General features: G+C 35.6%; 1 protein-coding gene across 9 annotated transcripts in view; it reads right to left on the minus strand.

The window, feature by feature from the left end:
- BCAS3 (BCAS3 microtubule associated cell migration factor) overlaps positions 1–24,046 on the minus strand; it is a 591,123-nt gene that overhangs the window by 489,267 nt on the left and 77,810 nt on the right. For all 9 annotated transcript variants that reach the window (XM_059149981.1, XM_059149982.1, XM_059149978.1 and 6 more), the window contains exon 7: positions 8,895–8,967. In XM_059149981.1, the coding sequence (XP_059005964.1) occupies positions 8,895–8,967 (73 nt within the window). The remainder of the gene's footprint in view (positions 1–8,894; positions 8,968–24,046) is intronic.

Below are 24,046 nucleotides of genomic sequence, written 5' to 3' on the forward strand. Positions count from 1 at the left end.
CTCTCTCTCTGCCTGCCTCTCTCTCTACTTGTGATCTCTCTCTGTCAAATAAATAAATAAAATCTTAAAAAAAAAATAAATAAATAAATTATTGATAAATGCAACAACATGGATGAATCTCAAAATAAATATGCTACATAACAGAAGCCTGACCATAGATGCTATATGATTCCATTTACATAGACATCATAGAAAATGCAAACTAACCTATTGTGATCACTAGTCATCTAAAGAAAAGGAGCTGAGAGGGAAGAGTTATAAAGGAACACAAGGAATATTTTGGGGGTGATGGTTTCCATAGGTGTATACATATGTCAAACACAAAACTGTACACTTTATATATAGCTTATTTTATGCCAATTATACTTCAATAAAGCCATTAAAAGCATGCTAATACAGGTTTCTTGGTATTATTTATGATTCTAAATGGAGATTATATCAGTATCAGGAAGCTGTGTTAATAAATGAAATTGACAGCATTTTAATTTTTTGTGCTACAACCCAACAGCAATTGAATACAAAGTACTCTAACTCAACTGAAGAGAGAAAACCAGGAGGAACCAGGTTCTTTTTTTTTTTTTAATTTTTTATTTTTTATAAACATATATTTTTATCCCCAGGGGTACAGGTCTGTGAATCACCAGGTTTACACACTTCACAGCACTCACCAAAGCACATACCCTCCCCAATGTCCATAATCCCACCCCCTTCTCCCAAACCCCCTCCCCCCAGCAACCCTCAGTTTGTTTTGTGAGATTAAGAGTCACTTATGGTTTGTCTCCCTCCCAATCCCATCTTCTTTCATTTATTCTTCTCCTACCCACTTAAGCCCCCATGTTGCATCACCACTTCCTCATATCAGGGAGATCATATGATAGTTGTCTTTCTCCGCCTGACTTATTTCGCTAAGCATGATACGCTCTAGTTCCATCCATGTTGTCGCAAATGGCAAGATTTCATTTCTTTTGATGGCTGCATAGTATTCCATTGTGTATATATACCACATCTTCTTGATCCATTCATCTGTTGATGGACATCTAGGTTCTTTCCATAGTTTGGCTATTGTGGACATTGCTGCTATAAACATTCAGGTGCACGTGCCCCTTTGGATCACTACGTTTGTATCTTTAGGGTAAATACCCAATAGTGCAATTGCTGGGTCATAGGGCAGTTCTATTTTCAACATTTTGAGGAACCTCTTTGCTGTTTTCCAGAGAGGTTGCACCAGCTTGCATTCCCACCAACAGTGTAGGAGGGTTCCCCTTTCTCCGCATCCTCGCCAGCATCTGTCATTTCCTGACTTGTTGATTTTAGCCATTCTGACTGGTGTGAGGTGATATCGCATTGTGGTTTTGATTTGTATTTCCCTGATGCCGAGTGATATGGAGCACTTTTGCATGTGTCTGTTGGCCATCTGGATGTCTTCTTTGCAGAAATGTCTGTTCATGTCCTCTGCCCATTTCTTGATTGGATTATTTGTTCTTTGGGTGTTGAGTTTGCTAAGTTCTTTATAGATTCTGGACACTAGTCCTTTATCTGATATGTCGTTTGCAAATATCTTCTCCCATTCTGTCAGTTGTCTTTTGATTTTGTTAACTGTTTCCTTTGCTGTGCAAAAGCTTTTGATCTTGATGAAATCCCAATAGTTCATTTTTGCCCTTGCTTCCCTTGCCTTTTGCGTTGTTCCTAGGAAGATGTTGCTGCGGCAGAGGTCAAAGAGGTTGCTGCCTGTGTTCTCCTCAAGGATTTTGATGGATTCCTTTTGCACATTGAGGTCCTTCATCCATTTTGAGTCTATTTTTGTGTGTGGTGTAAGGAAATGGTCCAATTTCATTTTTCTGCATGTGGCTGTCCAATTTTCCCAGCACCATTTATTGAAGAGGCTGTCTTTTTTCCATTGGACATTCTTTCCTGCTTTGTCGAAGATTAGTTGACCATAGAGTTGAGGGTCTATTTCTGGGCTCTCTATTCTGTTCCATTGATCTATGTGTCTGTTTTTGTGCCAGTACCATGCTGTCTTGATGATTACAGCTTTGTAATAGAGCTTGAAGTCCGGAATTGTGATGCCACCAACGTTGGCTTTCTTTTTTAATATCCCTTTGGCTATTCGAGGTCTTTTCTGGTTCCATATAAATTTTAGAATTATTTGTTCCATTTCTTTGAAAAAGATGGATGGTACTTTGATAGGAATTGCATTAAATGTGTAGATTGCTTTAGGTAGCACAGACATTTTCACAATATTTATTCTTCCAATCCAGGAGCATGGAACATTTTTCCATTTCTTTGTGTCTTCCTCAATTTCTTTCATGAGTACTTTATAGTTTTCTGAGTATAGATTCTGTGTCTCTTCGGTTAGGTTTATTCCTAGGTATCTTATGGTTTTGGGTGCAATTGTAAATGGGATTGACTCCTTAATTTCTCTTTCTTCTGTCTTGCTGTTGGTGTAGAGAAATGCAACTGATTTCTGTGCATTGATTTTATATCCTGACACTTTACTGAATTCCTGTATAAGTTCTAGCAGTTTTGGAGTGGAGTCTTTTGGGTTTTCCACATATAGTATCATATCATCTGCGAAGAGTGATAATTTGACTTCTTCTTTGCCGATTTGGATGCCTTTAATTTCCTTTTGTTGTCTGATTGCTGAGGCTAGGACCTCTAGTACTATGTTGAATAGCAGTGGTGATAATGGACATCCCTGCCGTGAGGAACCAGGTTCTTTATGGCTCCGTCTGACCATGTGTTAAGGCATACTTAGGCATACAATGTACTTAGAAATTGTTTCTATACAGTCTTTGTCCATTTTGCTCTTTTCTCCCTAATTTAACTGTCTCGACACTTCTTTACACACCCGTTACAAAAAAGTATCTTCACTTCCTTTTTCAGTAAAATTCCTTATTACTAGTGTTTTTTTAAATTAGTATTAACATTTCTATTTAAAACTTCTAACTTTTAATTAGTATTATTGCTCTGATTACAACACAGCAGAAATTTCCTCCATACTTTTTTCCCCATAAACTCTGTTTTAGTGTGGAATTTTACTGAATAGAATTGTGCTGCTCCTCCCAACACACTCCGTATTGTCTGCACCCTGCTCCCTGCCACGGGAGACTGACCCATACAGTATGGATTCCTTCAGCAGGCTCTCAGAACCTTCAGAACTCAGCAACTGACTTCTGGCTAGGTTCAGCCTGAGGGAGCCATTTAGAGAAATGAAAGTATATAGTTGCCATGCCCCTCAGTGCTCCACTGTCAGGTTATTACAGGTAAACCAAATACTTACACCAGAGTTTCTGTATGTGAACCTTTTGATAGGGCTCCCTTCACAGTTTCTGCTAATGGCTCTCTTCCCTTGCCTAGAAATGGTAAAAAGTCTCAGCTCCCACATGTTTAACTTGAACTTTCCTCAAATTACTCAGTTTGAGTATTTATTTCTTTCCAGGTTTTCAGGGATACATGTAGCATATAATAGCAAGTAAGGAAGTTCTTTTAAAAACTAAGCAAACATTCCTTTGGTTTGGTCACTTATATGCAAACATTTTGGTGGGCCTTTTGAGATTTGCACCAATTTCAGGATCACAAGGAAATACACAGTAATGTCTGTAAATATGACTTTAAAACACACCACTTAGGAGTGTCCATAGTTCAGATACTATTTTTTAAAATAAACACATTTTTCAAGCTTTCCGTGGTTAAAATATTACATAATAATGTGTGTCTCAGTTTACAGATTTGTCCAGCATGTGTTTTAAAACTTTTTAAGCGTAACTCAAGTGTGTAATATTCTGGCTCTCTGCCTTCCCCCAACAGGAAAATTAAAAATTTGCTTTAAGCGAGAAAGTGAATACAGTAAATGCTGCATGATTAACATTCATGCTAGTGACGTTCGTTTACTAAAGGCAGTGCAACATTTCAAGATATATAAAGTGTACCTCTAAGCCACAAGAGAGAAAGCACTTAAGTAGTAATAGTAAAGTCATCTTGTTTCCTTAAGATTTCATTACATCCACAATCAGATGAACAGAGCATACTCTAGATATAAAGTCCAGAGCCCCGTGAGCAATCCATGATACTGGATACCCTACTATGCTGATCCATTGCATTAAAAACCTTTATGCCAATGTGGCAGCTCTGATAAATGGTATGCCAAAGATGTAAAAGACCATTCTTTGAAAACAAGAAAGAGAGCCACAGAGCCAAACAGAGAGCCAGAAGAAAATGCAGAACACCCAAAGGAGTGAAAAATACCAGAGATGGGCAAGTGAAAGACTTGGTCCTTGAAGGAAGGCCAAGGAACTGTTTGGAAAGCTCATATATTAAAGCACCCAAAACTAGAAGAACATCTTAAATCTCCCATGTCTGCAGAAGTAACACCAGCCCAAAATGTGATTTCATCAGACCACATGAACACAACAGGATGAAAATTAGTCAAAACTCAAAATACATGCTATCATATGTAACATCATCTGTGACATTTCACCACAAAAAGAAACATTGCATACCTATAATCCCAAGCAATCATCTTCCTAGTTTTAATTAACAGAACTTTTACTTACTTTATATACAACTTGAAATAAAGTCTATTCAGTAACACTTCAGGACAGTGAAACAGTGCTTAACCTCTGCCTAAATAACTACTGCTTTCAGGCAGTGGCTACTAAATACCAGACCCATGGAATTCTGCCAATCCAAGTTCTGCAACAAAACTGCAAAAAATAAATACTGTGAACTAACTGTATTGTATTTAATGAATAGTCCTTAATTTTTAAATTAAGACTTTATTCTTATTTAGCTCTTAAACTTACTTTCTTTTTCAAGGTAAATTTAAGATGAAAACAGATATTTATTTGAATATTAGTAGGGAATCTGCCCTGTCTTGAAATTACTTCATTTTTTACAAAGGTTGCCACTGAACTTCATTAAATAAGAGCGTTCCTTGGCCTTGGCAACTGCAATACAATGTGGTTCAAGATTCTGCCCAACACAGGTGTCATGGTTGTATGTTTGTTCATTCTGGGCACAGCCATTATGCACATTCACAGGTTCACTGAAGGGGGCAAGGAAGAAAGGGCTGTCCATTATTCATATTACTGGAGTCTAAAAGAAAGACGCAGGAGCTCAATGGAGTTCATCTTACTATGTGTCAAAAGACTTAGAGAACATCAGTTAAGGAAGCATTTTGCTGATTAATGAAAAATAAGTCCTTTATGCCCATCTACCCCTTCCAGAAGGTTATACAATACTGCAGTGCATAATAAAGAAAAAACAAAAACAATTTTTAAGTGTTTCTTAAATTAACTAGTACTATTTCCCAATGCCTATGTCCTTTGTATATTACTGCTATCATGCAAAGGAGATTCCCTTGGCGCTTACTAAACATTGTGTTCACATGAAGAAGAAACAATCAGGGAAGTCCCTTCACACTCTGAAAAATTCCAGGTAAGTAGCTGCAAAACAGTATGCATCACACTGCTTAAAACAATAAAAGTAAAATCAACAACAAAAGTATATTCCATTTCTACAGAAATACTGAGACAAAATATACAGAAAACAAAAAGTCTCCTAAGAAGTTACTGTTTAAATAAGTGTATAAATATAACTTAATTGCTACATTTTAAAATAATTCTTTATTAACTCTAAAAATAACTGCCAAAAACAGGAAAGTAAGTTTAATACATGAACAAGAAGTTAGAGTACTCTAAATGCAAAGGCATGTTCCATCTACAGACTTGGAAAATGGGCAAAGGCCTGGGTCCACAACTAACTGTGACTGAATCTCACTTAATTTTAGTTTCCTCATGTATAAAATGAGGATAATACAATCTCCTTCAGAGGCTTGTTTTAAGATTAAATGATGTTACATAGTGGAAAATATTTAATACACCTGATACATAGTAGGCATTCAACATTTGCTTTCCATTCCCCAGTGCTATATTAGCACAGTCAATAAGCATATGCCTCATAAAAATTTTGGGTTATAACTTTTTTAAAATCCCAGAATCTGGGAAACAGATTCTAAAAGAATTGACCTATAACTAGATTTCTCTGTTATTATATTCAGCTTTGGAGTTATTAAAAAGTGTCTAGTCTATTCAATATCACCATCTGCTAACCTACTGCCCACTTAGAATAACTCTTAAAACATACACATACTCTGGCGCCTGGGTGGCTCAGTCATTAAGTGTCTGCCCTCAGCTCAGGTCATGATCCCAGGATCCTGGGATGGAACCCCACCATCAGGCTCCCTGTTCTGCGTGAAGCCTGCTTCTCCCTCTCCCACTCCCCTGCTTGTGTTCCCTCTCTCACTGTATCTCTCTCTGTCAAATAAATAAATAAATAAAATCTTTAATATACAAATACACACACAAACACACATACACACAAAGCACTAGCTCAGATTAGAGAAAATTGTATTCACCAACAATCATAGCACTTGCAAGAAACATAATCCTGGGGCGCCTGGGTGGCTCAGTGTTTAAAGCCTCTGCCTTTGGCTTAGGTCATGATCCCAGTGGGACCGAGCCCCATATGGGGCTCTCTGCTCCGCAGAGAGCTTGCTTCCTCCTCTCTCTCTCTCTCTCTGCCTGGCTCTCTGCCTACTTGTGATCTCTGTCTGTCAAATAAATAAATAAAATCTTAAAAAAAAAAAAAAAGAAACACAATCCTACATAACATGTCCTTCTTGAGACTATAAACATTCTGACAAAGATATTACACACACAAGTTGTTTATTGTAATCAGATCAGCAAATAAATAAGTGAAAACAAACGGGTATTTCCTGCCATTGTCTTCCATTGGAAAGAAAGGTATAAAACAAGAGAGAAAAAAGACAGCACACAGGCAAGAGAGAGCTTATATCCAGTAACAACAGGATATATCATGCTTGAAGTTACGGTCCATGAAATGACTTATGAACTTAATTCAAAAGTATCTTTACATTTATTCATCAATAACCACTCTTAAAATGACACAGCAAATGATACAAACATGTAAAAGTCTCTTACTAGAATGATTCCTCTACTATGAAATAATTTCAGGAGCAGAAACGAGAGGAGGAAAATAAGTATCTACAACAGACTTTTTCTAATAGGCAAATGCTATTTTAATTAAGACTAAATTCACTGTCCCTATGGTGATTAGTTTTATATGTCAATAGGACTAGGCCACAATAACCAGATTTGTTCAAATATTTTTCTAGATGTTTCCGAGAAAGTAGTTTTTACACAAGATTAATATTTAAATCAGTAAAGTTTGAGTTAAGCAGATTATGTTCTATAATCTGAGTGTGCCTCATCCAATCAGTTGAAAGCCTTAACAGGAAAAAGCACTGACCTCCTTGGAGGAAACGACAATTCCATCTTTGGACTGGGACTGCAACTCTTCCCTCAGTGTCTAGATTTGGACTTGCCAGTCTTCACAGTCATGTGAGCCAATTTCTTAAAATCTCAAACTCAACCTCCCTCTCCCTCTCTCTTTCTCTCCATACAACTACACACATATATACCCCACCTCATACTGGTTTTGTTTCTTTGGAGAAACCTAACTAATATGACCCCCATACCATTAAATGCATCCCTCAACAAATGATCCCATCACCAACTGCATATAATCACCTTACCCTTCCTTTTTGCCTTATTTTATAAAGTGATACCTCAATAAATGAATCTTGTAAAAACAAAAGCAATCTCCTTCATCATACTAATGTTAGCAGGGTTGATAAGGAGTAGAAAACCTTTCAAAAATTGCAAGCCCAACTCAGCAGGTAGGTGAATGCCTTCCATGAACGCATCTTTTCATGGGCTTTCCACAGGTCTACATGCCCTGAACTACAGGGGGCTAAACATCAGGAAAACAGAAGTCAACAAAGCGGCTTTACCATAGCAGCCAACCCTCTTTGTAGCTCCCACTCTTGTTCAGCGCCTCTGTAAACACATCAGTTCCCTAATTCTCATGCTCTCATGTACTGAGTCCCTCTAATGAGATTATCACTTCACTTTTCGCTCTTTTCAACTCCAGAATTTCCATTAGGTTTTCTATAATTTCTAACTCCTTATTGAGGTGCTCTGTTTGTTGAGTCACTGCTACCACACTTTCTTTAATTTTAGAAACACGACTTATTTACTTCTTAAAACATATTTTAAATCCTTATCTGTAAAATTTAACATCCAGAGACTAGCAGAACAGTTCCTACTGCCTCCCTTTTTTTCCTCAACATGACACACTTTCTTGTTTCTTGGAATGTGTCCTAACTTTATGTTGAAAACTCAACATTAAAATTATATAAATATAATACAGTATAACAACTCTGTAAATCTGTCTCACTCTACAATGTGTAGTTACTAATATCTCTGCTCAGTTTTACTTTTCTTTAATTCTTATTATTTTAAAGCCTGGTTTCCTTGGGTTGCCCCAAGTCTATGTAGCTCAGTGGTTAGTCAATGATTCAACAGAGAATTTACTCAAATACTCAATAAAGGTAGTCATCCTTTCCAAAAGGATCTGTGTGTGGGTACTGCAGCACATTCAACATTCAGAACAGTATCAAGGCTCCCCAGATTTTAGTTTGGTCTCCATAAAAGTTACTATGATAAAAAACACATAAACTTTAAAAAAAAAAAAAAACCTTAATGATGCTAATCTTTTATTTCAAGACTGAATTCTAATCTATTGCTTATTTTCTTTTGTCTCCTGCTATCACCCTGCATATGAGAAAACAGTAAACAGAAATCACAAGACCAGAGCCACAGAAAACCCTAAATATGCTTTTAATTCTTTTCTCTTCTTTCTTATAAGAGCATTGTCTTACAGTAACAAGGATTTTAAGATACCAAAATTCACCCTCTGAAATAACAATACAAATTTTTAAGTGGTTCAAAGAATTTTTTTAATTTCCTTACCCAGAAGATCCAGTGCTCTTACAAACACCAAGGAGGGGCCTTTTTTCAGCAAAGTTATCACACTTTTGAGTACCTGAAAAGGAACATAAAATAAAAGGTAAAATAAAACTTTGGGAAGGATTCTTTTACACTTTCCATTATTTTCATGCTCTCAAAATATAGGCAGCTAAAAAGATAGCAAAACATTCATGACAAATTGACATAATACACTTGATTGAACAAAAATAGAATAGCTATAAATAAACATATAACTATTTTTTAAATTGAACCAGCATTTAAAATATCTTTTTTAAAAAGTTGGCACCAACTTCAATCTTATACACATGCTCCATGAGATCAAAAACCACCCTGAACTCCACCAACTAATTACCTAAGACTAGTATAATTTTCATGTCAAAAGTAATTAAAGAGAGGTAAGGACAGAAAAATTATAAAATTATAGGCCATTATCAATATACATAAATGCAAAAATCCTTTTAAAAATAGTAAACTCGGGGCGCCTGGGTGGCTCAGTGGGTTAAGCCGCTGCCTTCGGCTCAGGTCATGATCTCAGGGTGCTGGGATCGAGTCCCGCATCGGACTCTCTGCTCGGCGGGGAGCCTGCTTCCCTCTGTCTCTCTCTGCCTGCCTCTCCATCTACTTGTGATTTCTCTCTGTCAAATAAATAAATAAATAAAATCTTTAAAAAAAAATCTAAAAATAGTTAACTGGATAGCAATATATTAGAAAAAAAATTAAATCTCATAACAAAGTTGGATTACCCAACTAATAATTTCACATTGAAAAACCTATTAATGTAATATTAATGTAATTCATTATATTAGCATTTCAACAAATGCCAAAAAAGCATTTAATTCTACATCTAGTCATGATAAGAACAAAAGAAAACAAACAAAAATAAGTTTTCTTTTCCCAATGATTATTTACAAAATATTGTATAACAAAATCATAGATAATGCTTTAGATCATTCCCATGATGAGTAATAACACAAGGATGCCCAATTAACTGTTCCTATTCAACCCTATACTCAAAGCCCTAGACAGGATAATGACAATAATTGAACTCAACAATATTACTGGTTATAAAACCAATGTAAAATAGCAGCAACAAGCAGAAGAATAGTCAGGAAATACAAAAAGGCTCAACCTCACACATGAAAGAAATTCCATTTAAAACTATATTGAAAAATTATATTGAAATTTGCTAATTTTGAAGAAGTGAAAATGGTACTATGGCTATAGCTTTAAGATTCTTTATCTTTTGGAAATAAATAATAAAATATTAACCAAGAGGCTGGTACAGTATCTGGAAGGGGATAGTTCATAATATTTTGGAAGAAGGAGAATAGATGCTAATGAATTAAAAGTGGCCATAAAATGATGGGTAATAGGTTCTTAAAGATTGTTATACTATTTTTACTACTTCTAAGTAAGTTAGAAACTTTCCATTAAAAAACTTTTAATTCTACTAATATACATTGACCTTCACATAAGACCTTCTCAAAAAAATCCAAAAGTCCTGTAAAATTCCCTGGCCATATCAATCAAAATTCTAAATGCAAATAGCCTTTAACAGAGAAATATCACTGCTAAGACTTCACCCTACATATATAATTAGCCATGAGGAAAATAATTTGAATACAAAATTATTCACTATAGCATTGTTTGTAACAGCAGAAGACTACTAAGTTCCAAATATATAATGAAGTATTTCCCATAGCTATAAAAAAAAATGTATACTCTATGGAGATATTAAATGAAAGCTAAAATATAAAGTGGAAACATATATATATATATATATATATATATATAGACACACACAAAAATAGAAAAATACAGAACACTAACCCATCTTTTGTATAACATGGAGAAAGAAAGACTTATTTGCATATATACATACCTACACACACTCTCTAAGGATACATAAAAAATCTAAGGAGGGAAAATGGAAAATGCAAAAGACAGGGAACAAAACTAGGAAAAAAGCTTTCACTGTCCATATACTTTGTATGTTCTAGTTTTCAAACCATACAAATATATTAATTCCTCCTGAAATTTTGCTTTGTTTTTAAATAAGGAGACAAATTCTAAAAGAGACAAGTAAATGGTTTCATCTTCTGAGACAAGCTGGTAGACTGAAGACATGTATTTCATTTTATCCCTTCTGAAAATTCCAGTTAGAGTATATTAAATCAAACAGTGTTGAAAACTATATAATAATGCCCACAAATTTTGGAAACAGATAATTGATGACTAACTTAGCAGCCCTAAGTAAAAGTTCAAGCTCATCATGGGGGAAAAAAAAATCTGAGACTCAAACAATTTGATACCTGATTATGTCAGGTATACCTGAGATTTATCCTTATACAATTAGGAGATTGTAAAAGAGCTTGTGAGCTTTCTCTGGAGAATTTAACAAGTCAGTCCATGAAGACAGACCAAAAGACACTGTCAATCAGAAAGCTCCAACAAAGAGTACAACCAAAGCACCAAACAGTAAATTAAAAATTGACAAACACAACACAGAACTTTTGATCAGGTTTTTAGTTTGCCACTCACAAATATGTGCAGACAATGAAAACAACCATCTGCAAGTGTCTAACTCTAGACAGGAAGAAAGACATCAAAAATTACATATATATCTATATATATAATCACTTCACTAATAATTTATAAGATACAAGAGAAGATATTGTAGTCATGGAATAATATAAGAATGCAATGAAAAATGGACTCTTGGAGAATAAAAGGAGCTCCAAGAAATTAAAAAAAACAAGATAGATTATTTAATAAACTCAACACAAGGGACAAAAGTAAAATTGAGAAAAATTTCTCGGCAAAAATGTAAAAACTAGAGGAAACAGCATTAATATAAACACACATACACATAAAATGTTAAAGGAACAGTCCAAAGTCAAATTCTAGTCAAAAGTCCAATTTATAGATAGGAGAAAAGAAAAAAAAAAGAAAAGGGAGAGAGAGAGAGGAAACAGAGATGAAGAAATCATCTATGAAATATTCCAAAACTTTTCCCAGAACAAAAGAATATGATTTTATAAGCTCTCTGAAGGTCTGGAACAATAGATTCAACAAACAACATCAATGCACATCATTTCATGATAGTGGTAACAAGAAGTTTCTGCAAGCCTCCACGGAGAAAAAAACAGGCTATTTACAGAATCAGGAACTCCAATGGCTGCTTTAGATACTACATAATATCACAAAACCCTACAGCTAACACCATATAGACTAAATGCCCTCCCCCTGAGGTCAAGAACAAGGCAAGAATATCCACTCTCATCACTGCTATTTAACATACAATTGGAAGTTCTAGCCAAAGCAATAAGACAAGAAAGAAAGAAAAAAGACACGCAGATAAGAAAGGCAGAAATAAAATCCCTGGGTACTGATGACTAATACACAGAATCAACAACCACAAAAACAAACAAACAACAACAAAAAAAAAAAACCCTAATGCTAATAAGTGAGTTAATCCAGCAAGGTCTCAGGAGACAAAATCAACAAACAAAAATCAAATGTGTTTCCTTTTTAAGATTTTATTTATTTATTTGAGAGAGAGAGACAGAGAATAGGAGGAGGGGGTGAGGAGAGGCAGAGGGAGAGGGAGAAGCAGATTCCCCACTGACCAGGGGGGTCAAAGACACGAGGCCTGATCCCAGAACCCTGAGATCATAACTTGAGCTGAAGGCAGATGCCTAGCTGACTGAGCCACCCAGATTCCCCCCAAATCAAATGTATTTCTATATGCTAGTAATGGATTAACTAGTAATGAGATTAACGGTACAATAACAATTTGTAGACCTGAAATTAACATTACACTGTTATTACACCAACTGGAATTAAACTTTTTTTAAAAAGTAAAATAACATTTATAATTGCTCAAAAGAAAATTAAATTAATAAATCTAACAAAACACATGTAGGATTTATATGCTGAAAACTGCAAAATGCTGATAAAAGAAATGAAAGATAATCCAAATACATGGAAATATATAATTGATGTGATACACAGATTAAGGGAACAGAAGAGTACAAACAGACCCACACAAATATGGCCAACTAATTTTTATAAAGGTATAATAGCAATTAAACAGAGAAGAACAGTCTTTTCAACAAGTAGTCCTGGAGCAACTAGACAGGCACAGGAAAAAAATAAAACTGGACCTCAAACTGGACCTTTATCCAAAATTAACTCAAAACAGATCACAGATTTATATGTAAAACTATGTAACTTTCAAAAGAAAATCTGCAGAACTCAGAGTTTGGTGAAGAGGTCTCAGACATACACAGCATCAAAAAGTATGATGCATAGGACCAAAAAAAAAGTTTTTTTAAAACAAGCAAAAAAATTAATAAGAAAACAAAAAACAAGCTACACATTGGGGAAAAAAATACTTAGAAAACCCATGTCTGACAAAAAAAGTCATACGCACAAAATACAAACTCAAACTCAACACTGAAAAAAAAAATACAATCCAATTAGAAACTAGGCAAAAGAAATAAAAAGATATTACACTGGAAAGGAGATATGAATGGCAAATAAAACAAAGAAAAGATTCTCAACATTATCAGCCATCAAGAAAATTGAAATTAAGACCAAAATGACATATAATTACATAGCGATTAGAATAACTAAAACAGAAAATCATGGTAATAACAAGCATTGGTGAGGACACAAAGAAACTAAATCTTTCGTGCATTCTTGGAAATGAAAAATAGTACAAGCCCTCTTGAAAAAAGTTTGATGTTTTCTTTAAAAACAGCAAAAGAGGCACATGGGTGGCTCAGCTGGTTAAGTGTCTGCCTTTGGCTCAGGTCATGATCCCAGGTCCTGGAATGGAGCCCTGCATTGGGCTCCCTGATCAGCAGGGAGTTGGCTTCTTCCTCTCCCTTTGCCCCTCCTCCCCACTCATTCTTTCTCTCTCACTCAAATAAATAAATAATCTTAAAAAAAAAAAAGAGAGAGTAACAATAACTTATACTTCCCATACATCCCAGCAATCACAGTACTGGGCATTTATCCCAAAGAACCAAAAAATTATGTCCAGACAAACCAGACAGAAAGTTTTACAGTACTTTTATTCAAAACAGCCAGAAAGAGAAATCATCCTAGATGTCATACAACAGATGAATATCTCTATACCATGTAATACTAATCAATATACAAGTAGAACTGTTCATATGTTAAACAACTTGGATATACCTCAAGAACATCGTGCTAAATGGAAAAGCCAATCTCAAAACTTTACATACTGTGTAATTCCAGTTATGTAATTCTAGTTATTGTCTACCAATGTCGTTTCTTGGTTTATATATTATTCTGTACTTATATATGAGGTAACCATGAAGAAATACTAGGTAAAGGGTATGCAATACCCCTCTCTGGTATTTTTGCAACTTCCTAAAATATCTAGTATTTCAGAAAACTTGCTAGGATTAGTTTATAAATGTTTTTCTATAAATATTAAAAATTGGGGTTTTACTCTTTAAAAAGGTATGTATATCAGGGCGCCAGGGTGGTTCAGTCGGTTAAGCGGCTGTCTTCAGCTCAGGTCATGATCCCAAGGTCCTGGGATCCAGCCCAGCATCAGGCTCTCCGCTCATCAGGGAGTCTGTTTTCCTGCCCCCTGCCTGCCTCTCTGCCTACTTGTGATCTCTCTCTCTCTGCCAAATAAATAAATAAAAACTTAAAAAAAAAAAGGTATGTATATAAAAGAATGAGAAAACAAGCCACAGTCAGGAGACATCTTTGCAAAAGACACATCTGATAAAGGACAGTTATTAAAAACATACAAAGAACTCAACACTGAACAATAAGAAAGTGAAGAACCCAAATCAAAAAATGGAAAAAAGATCTGAACAGACTCCTAACCAAAGATGATATACAGATGGCAAACAGGCATATGAAAAAATGCTCCACATCATATATCATCAAGGAAGTTAAAATTAAAACAATGAAATATCACTACACACCTATTAGAATGGCCAAGATCCATAACAATGACCATAACAAATGTTGGCAAAGATTTGGAGAACAGGAACTCTTATTCCTTGCTAGTAGGAATGCAAAATAGTACAGCCACATTAGAAAACAGTTTGGCAGTTTCTTACAAAACTAAAGATACTCATACCACCCAATCCAGTAATCACACTCCTTGGTATTTACCCAAAGTTGTTGAAAGCTTTGTCCACACAAAAACTTATTTTAAAAAATCTTTTTTTAAAGATTTTATTTATTTATTTGACAGAGAGATAGAGAACACAAGTAAGCAGAGCAGCAGGCAGAATGAGAGAGAAGCAGGCTCTCCACTGAGCAGAGAGCCCAATGCGGGGCTCAATCCCAGGACCCTAGAATCATGACCTGAGCTGAAGGCAGCCGCTTAACCAACTGAGCCACCTAGGCACCCCTGTTCGTAGCATTTTTATTCTAGTTGGCAAAACTCAGAAGCAATTAGGACATCCTTCAGTAGGTGAATGGATAAACTGTGATATATCTAGACAATGGAATATTATTCAGGACTAAAATGAAATGATCAATCCATGAAAACAACATGGGGGAAAATTAAATTTGCCACTGAGTGAAAAAGTCAACCTGAAAAAGCTACCTACTATGTGACCATCATATGACATTCTGGAAAAGGCAAAACTCTGGAGACAATAATGAGAATGATGCACTACCTACTGCACTAACCAGGCACCTAAAACTATGGAGACAATAAAAAGATCAGTTGTTATCAGGGGTTTAGAGGAAAGAGAGATTAATTCATAGAGCACAAATGATGTTTAAGGCAGTGACACTATTCTGTATAATATTACAATGATGGGTATATGGCATTACTCATTTGTCAAAACCCATAGAATATATAACACCAATAGGGAATTGTAATATAATCTATAGACTTTGGGTGGTAATGATATATCAATTTAGGTGTCAACATGGAAAGACGTGGATAGTGGGAGAATTGGAGGGTAGGCAGGGGGTACACAGGAACCCTCTGTGCTTTCCATCCAATTCTGTTATACAAATAAAACTGCTCTCAAAATATTAATTTTTAAAAAAAGATGTACCAAGTTCTTAAATACTCATGTTCATTGCAGCATTATTCACAATAACCAAAAGGTGAAAGCAACCCAAAGGTCCATCAATGGATTGAATGGATAATGAAAATGTGCTATATATACACAATGAAATATTTTCCAGCTTTTAAAAAGAAGGAAATCCTGTTATATGCTACATATGGATAAATCTTGAGGACATTATGCTAAGTGAAATATGCCGGTCACAAAAAGACAACTCCATTACTCTACGTACACGAAACATCTAAAGTAGTTAAACTCATAGAAACAGAAAGTCGAATGTGGTTACCGTGGGCTGGGCCTAGGCCAGGGAGAGATGGAGAGCTGTTACACAATGGATACAGAGATTCAATTTCACAAGTTGAAAAGGTTCTAGAGATCTATGTACCTACTTAACACTACTGAACCAAATGGTGATCTAAAGATGGTAAACCCCACGTGATTTTTACTACAACTAAAAACTTTGAAAAAGGTAGAAATAAGTTGTGCACATACATGGGTACACCAGTGCAAGCATGCACATTGATGTGCATACATACACATACCGATATTCAGTTACATTACACACTAACCTCATAAACATCAATTTCAAAATTTGGGATATACCTCTTAGGGGATTAGGATAAAGATATTTAGAAGAGGTAGCCAGAAACTTCAGCATGCTATTAACAATGTCTCATTTTTTCACTGGCTGACAAAAAGGAGCTGTTATATTTAGAATCCATATTAACAGAACACTCCAAAAATAATGGAGACTGACCCAGAAGAGACAGGCTAATGGTTATACATTTCGATTGTGACATGATATACCTAATATGACACTTTTAAATTGTTAATATAATTATACAAAATAGGTTAAGACTAACTCTATCATTCCTTGACAGACTATACTAACATGTGAATATGATAAAGATAAAAGATAAAAACACAATTAGTATTTGTGAATAAAGTTCTCACTATTTAATTTTCTAGGAGCTTATAACAATCAATGTGTTAAGTCTCTACAAATTACTAATTTACTATAGATTTGTACTGTTACTCCCGCTCAACAAATAAATCAAATTTCACAATTAACAATACAACTTCAATCAAGTACAAGTTAACAATTAACTCGCCCAAAGCCCACAGTATTTATGTTCCAAATTAATTATAGGTGAACTTCATCTATGGAAGCCCAATTCTTCACTCCTAACATATTTCACCTTCACCTTCAACAATAACCATTCTACTTCTGCTTCCTGGTGTCTAGAACGTCTTTACAATTTGTACCTGTATTATACATAACAATTTGATATTTTGATGAATAAAACATCATGTCTTTAAAATGCAAATAATACTGGTGAGAATGGTGTGATGGTTTTGTGTTTCTCAAACCTGAATGAAGAACTCCAATTGGTTTTAGCTACCTAACAGGTTATATCTGTACTCCTAACTTTGCACTAGAAGGTCAGCCATCCAACAATTACTGAAGACTTGGATTCATCACAGATATTCAAAGGGAGCCAAGCAAAAATTTAAACAAAATAAAACCTTAACTTGCAAATGGCTTAACCTCCAACATAACTATTACCCAAACCAGGTAGGCAGAAAAGACCAGAGTCAACAATAAGCAAATAAATAATAATGGAACCTCCAAATTTATTTGAGTCATGCTCTTCAGTTTAAAAAAAATTTTTTTTCTCTAATTTCAGAGTTAGAAAACTAGGTAACAAAACCTTAACTCTGCTTTAAATAATGTATTGTAGATGGTTTGAATAAACACAATTTTTAAAGTGTTAGTATAAAAATTCTACAATCTCATGAACACTGTAGCTATTAACCTGATTTTTCATGCAGGAGAAATAGGAGCATGTACTCTCCATGATGCCTAATGGAGTCACCACCCTCCCATAATGTAATCCTCCAAATTGTAGAGGATTAACTTTTTATATATAAAATTGTGTTTATTTGCATGTACAATAGAGAGAATGACGTTATACACACCTGTTCTACAGCATTTAACAGAATGTAGCATGATGATTGAAATGAAAAGCGGCTAGCCAAATCCATCAAATATAAAAACTATTGCAATCCTGTTGCAAAGTCCTTTTGTTAAACTCCTTTTATTCTAAATCCTTTTAATTCTGTCCTATAACACTAAAACATTTATAAAAAGCTTAAAATCCTAATAAATCGCACAATTAAAGTAATGAAAATGGGTTTGCCCCCCAAATTACAACTCCTCTTTTCCTCAACAAAATTTAAGACAGTTACATGTCAGAAAATGTTAAATAATATCCCCCACTGGTCTGTTTAATACAGACCAGTATTAAACTCATTTGAACCAAAGAGTTTAAGCTCATAAATCAACCTTAAAGATTTCAAGACATCAAATAGAAACCACTTCTGTGAAGATCCAAAAGCAGATCCAGAGGCAAATACAAATCCAACTCATAGTGAAATATTCCAACTCTACTCTTTTGATGTGGAGAATGATCTCTTAAATATAAAGATTTAAAGTATGCTAATACTAACAAAATTTAACTGAGAAAGTATTTTGTAGAAAATCTCACTAAACAATTCATCTTATCAGTTAATTAAACCACTTACAAGCCTTCCACCCCATTTGTTTATTTTGCTGAAATAATTTTCTTTTATAAAAGATTTAATTTGGGGTGCCTGGGTGCCTCAGTTCATTAACCATCTTCCTTCAGCTCAGGTCATGATCCTGTAACTGAGGGTCCTGTAACTGAGTCCCTGAGCAGGGAGTGTGCTTCTCCCTCTCCCTATGCTGCTCCCCTTGCTTGTGCTATCTCTCTCTCTCTGTGTGTCAAATGAATAAATAAAATCTTTTTAAGAAAAGAAAAGAGGGGTGCCTGGGTGGCTCAGTGGGTTAAAGCCTCTGCCTTCGGCTCAGGTCATGATCTCAGGGTCCTGGGATCGAGCCCCGCATCAGGCTCTCTGCTCAGCAAGGAGCCTGCTTCCTCCTCTCTCTCTGCCTACCTGTGATCTCTGTCTGTCAAATAAATAAATAAATAAAATCTTTAAAAAAAAAAAAAAAAGAAAAGAAAAGAAAAAGAAAGGATTTAATTCAACCAGTTTGTCATGTCCAGTTTTCCTTATAAATTCTCTCAATGTGAGCTTCAAGTTGTAGTGACATTTTACAGATCTAAAATTTAGCTAAAAACTATGATTCCATTGTCACAGGCAAATTTTATTGTATGATAATTTTAGATTCTGTAGAGATCTTTTCCCACTAAAAAGTTCTATTTTCTTACAAAATTTTCTTTAAAAATTCTCTCCTTATGTTACAAAATAATCCCCATTATAAACTGGGTAATCCTCATATTTATCTCTTACCTAAGCAGGGAATTTTTTAAGGCAGAGAAGACAGAGATGAAATAAAAGAGATGAGAAAGGAGACAGACTCAGGAAACTAGATGGAGGTTGCAGGTCCATCAACCAACCACAGGGAGAAACAGGATAGAAATCATATTGCCTTGAACAGTTTTATCTAAATATGACCAACCAAAGAGATCTTTGCCATTTGCCTCAAATATCCAAAATGTGTGTATACATTTTAGCCTCCACAGTTTCAAAAAGCTTAATATATTAAAGACATTCGTTTCATTATTGCTAGCCTTATTACCTTCCCCCATTAGTTAAAATGTGAAGTCTCCTGTAACACTGAGTGGCATCATATTTCACCTTGATGATGTGGCCCTTCACAGTTTAGACGCATCAGACCTTAACAAGCACAAAGCACAAACCATCCATTTGACAGCAGATTAAAATGATATTAACGAGGCTAAATAACTTGTGCAAGTTGGTGTGGTACTGAATGCCACATGTGAACCTGAAAGAGAGTCTGAATTCTTTCCTTTGCTACCCTTGGCCTTGGCCGCTGAAAAAAAGCTACTATCAGAAAATTAGAATAAATTTCTTCTCTCCTGAATAAAAAACAAAAGTATTGACAAAGGCCAATGTATTTAATCCATTAGTGCTTTAATTCTCTCACCTGTAAAATGAGGATAAATACCAACACCTCACACAGGACTGTTGTGAGGATTTAAAAAGATAATAAATGCAATGGACTAAGCAAGGTACTGCAACAGATAACAACTGAGTAAACCTGATGTAATGATTACAGCAACTGTCAATTCTGGGATGGCCAATCCATTCATCTGCTTTTCTGGTAAACAAACAAACAAACAAACAAAATAAACCAACCTGTTCACATCCTTGACTTCCCTTTTACTTTTCTACCATGGGGCCAATATCTCTTTGACCTAACTGTCTTTTTCACCCATGTAGGAAAATGCCAAGCACACTTCCGCCTAAGGAATGCTGCATTTTCTGCTCTCTACTTGGACATACCCAGCTATGCCCTAGTCATGTATCTAATTTACTCGCATGCTTCTTTTTAAGTCATGCTAAAAAATTTTCCAATCAGAAAGATATCGAAAAAAAAAAAAAAAAAGAAAGAAAAGAAAGAAAGAAAGATCATCGCCAATCAGGTTCTAGTTCTTTACCCTGATATATTTTTTTTCCAGACACTTAATAGCGCCTCATATTATACATGCTCCATTGTTTATTTGTCTCCACACACTCAAATAGGGACTCAAACTCTATGACACAAAAAGATGTGGATAAGAATGTTCACAACAGAGGCGCCTGGGTGGCTCAGTGGCTTAAAGCCTCTGACTTCTGCTCAGGTCATGATCTCAGGGTCCTGGGATCGAGCCCCACATCAGGCTCTCTGCTCAGCAGGGAGCTTGCTTCCCCCGCTCTCTCTGCCTGCCTCTCTGCCTACTTGTGATCGCTCTCTCTCTCTGTTAAATAAATAAAATCTTTAAAAAAAAAAAAATGTTCACAACAGCTTTATTCATAACAGCTTAAAACTATATTCACTTAAATTCCATCCACAAAACAATGGATAGTTTAGTATATTCATACAATGGAATATTACAATAATAAAAAGGAAAGATATACTGATGATATACACAACATCATCAAGAACAGGCAAAGCTACTCCCTCCAAAGTGAAAGAAATCAGAATAGATGGCCTCTGGAGGAGATGAGCATGACTGGGAAGGGTATGTGAGAACTGTCTGAGGTGATGGATATGATCTCCATCTTTATGGAAATATGTGTTACAGGAGTGTATGCATCTGTCAAAACAAACTATAACAAAAATCTCTGCATTTCTCTATTGTAAATTATACCTGCATTAAAAAAATTGAAGCAAATGATTGGGGTGCCTGGGTGGCTCAGTGGGTTAAGCCCCTGCCTTCAGCTTAGGTCATGGTCTCAGGGTCCTGGGATCGAGCCCCGCATTGGGCTCTCTGCTCAGCGGGGAGCCTGCTTCCCCCCCACCCCTCTCTCTGGATGCCTCTCTGCCTACTTGTGATCTCTGTAGGTCAAATAAGTAAAAAAATTTTTTTAATCTTAAAAAAAAAAATTGAGGGGCGCCTGGGTGGCTAGAGGGTTAAGCCACTGCCTTCGGCTCAGGTCATGAACTCGGAGTGGAGTCCTGGGATTGAGCTCCGCATCGGGCTCTCTGCTCAGCAGGGAGCCTGCTTCCTCCTCTCTCTCTGCCTGCCTCTCTGCCTATTTGTGATCTCTCTCAATAAATCTCTCTCAAATAAATAAATAAAATCTTTAAAAAAAAATTGAAGCAAATGAGAAATTCGTTCAGCGGCAAAGGAAATAAACTGTGTACATAACATTGAGTGGCTAATTAGAGTGATAAGACTAGAAGTGGGCTTTTTCCTCCTTTTTATCTAAAATGTGACCAAAATAAATATTAATAAATAGGAGTTTATCATTCTGCTCATTCTACCTTTCCAGGGGCTTGATGTTTTTCAAAATAAGATATTGGAATATATATGCATTAGAATAAAAAATAACCCACTTCATTCAAAATGTTAATTACTTACACTTTAGCAGGGATTGCCAATACTACAAATAAGGATTTAAGAAATTTTGCCTCAACCTCTTTAGAGAAAGGTTGCCTAAAAAGCAAAATAGCCTTTTATTTGAATTGCTATTTTTGAATTGCTAATTTATTTGAACTAACCTTTTATTTGAATTGCTGAACCACAAATACAAACGTAATCATGTACAGTTCCATATCAAAGTCAAATGTTTATAATTTTAAGATTATTTAAGTTAAATTCAATAGAATGGGAAGATAATTTTAACAAATCCTTCCCAAAATACAGAATAAATGGAAATTTTTTTTTTAATTAAATGAGAAAGTTATAGATGCCCAATATCTAATTTGTAAAAGTTCCAAAAAGAGAGACTAGGGAAAACAGAAGGAAATTATAAGTAATATAAGAATTTTCCAAAACCAGGGGCGCCTGGGTGGCTCAGTGGGTTAAAGCCTCTGCCTTTGGCTCATGTCGTGGTCCCAGGGTCCTGGGATCGAGCCCCACATTGGGCTCTCTGTTCTTCAGGGAGCCTGCTTCCTCCTGTCTGTCTGCCTCTCTGCCTACTTGTGATCTCTGTCTGTCAAATAAATAAATAAAATCTTTAAAAAAAAAAGAATTTCCAAAACCAAAGAACATAAAGCCCTATACCCTACCCTCTATTTATACAGCAGATATCATGATTCTACAAAAATACAAGCCTGAATGATTTAATTCTTAAAATCCTCTAGTGGCTTCCTATCTCACTCAGAGATGGAAAGTAAAAGCCAAAAATACTTATAAATACATCCTTTGGTACCTCATTTACTTAGCTCTCGTCTATCTCTTAATACCCCTTGCCCATTCTGCCTCAGCCTCACTAGCAGCCTCCTTGAGGTTATCCAGATACGCCAACTACTTTCCCTCCCTTGGGTCTTCACACTCTGCCTATGAAGTAGAGGATGACTAATTTTTGTCAAGCCCTGGTTATCTGTCATTTAAAACTAGGTATGTGGGTGATTCATTAAAAAAAAATTAAACTTTAATAAAAATATATATATAAATATAATGCCTCTGTTGTTAAATGAATACCCATTTAGGATTGCCCTGTCCTCCAAAGAACTGATGTGGTTTGGCTTTGTTTTGTTTTGTTTTTTTCATTATGAAATGTTCCTCCTCACCTCTGAGAATACTTGCTCTAAAGTCTTTACCCAATATTAATATAGAATTTAAACTTTCTTATGATTAATTTCTATTCTGGATTATTTTAAATATATTGGTATCTTTATATTTAACATTTATTTGTTATAGACAGCATATAATTAGGTCTTGTCTTCTTTTGCATTAACTCTTGTTTAATATTCTATTTTATCCCTTCTATTGTCTGATGAACTCCACTTGTTTGGTTTTTGTTGTTGTTTATTCCCCTTTTTTCCTCCTAGAGTTTGCAGTAGATGTGTAAGTTATTTCACTCATCATCAGGGAAATACACATCTATATTCAAATAATATAGTATTTCACATATAATGTAAGAGTCTATTTGTTTTTTGTTTTTTGGTTTTTTATTTGACAGAGAGAGATAACAATTAGGCAGAGAGGCAGGCAGAGAGAGAGAGGGGGAAGCAGGCTCCCTGCTGAGCAGAGAGCCTGATTCGGGGCTTGATCCCAGGACCCTGAGATCATGACCTGAGCCGCAGGCAGAGACTTTAACCCACTGAGCCAACCAGGCACCTCCAGTCTATTTGTTTTTTAAACACCGGTTATCCTCATATGCTGCTTATCAGTTCTTATATAAGGCAAAAACAAAAACAAAAAGTAGTGGTGTGGGTTTCTTTTCCTTTTGTGAAGGTTTTGCCTGTTTCCTAGGTAGGTTATTCACCTGGTATTGAATTCTTGACAAAAATTTCTATATGAAACATGGCAAATAAAGGCAATAACAGAAGGAGGACAGAAAGAATTAAAAATGCAATATTCAGGGGCGCCTGGGTGGCTCAATGGGTTAAGCCTCTGCCTTTGGCTTGGGTCATGGTCCCGGGGTCCTGGGATCGGGCCCTGCATTGGGCTCTCTGCTTGGCGGGGAGTCTGCTTCTCCCTCCCTCTCAGCCTGCCTCTCTGCCTACTTGTGATCTCTATCAAATAAATAAATAAATAAATAAAATCTTTT

This window comes from Mustela lutreola, chromosome 15 (genome assembly GCF_030435805.1).
Source record: "Mustela lutreola isolate mMusLut2 chromosome 15, mMusLut2.pri, whole genome shotgun sequence".
Taxonomy (NCBI): domain Eukaryota; kingdom Metazoa; phylum Chordata; class Mammalia; order Carnivora; family Mustelidae; genus Mustela; species Mustela lutreola.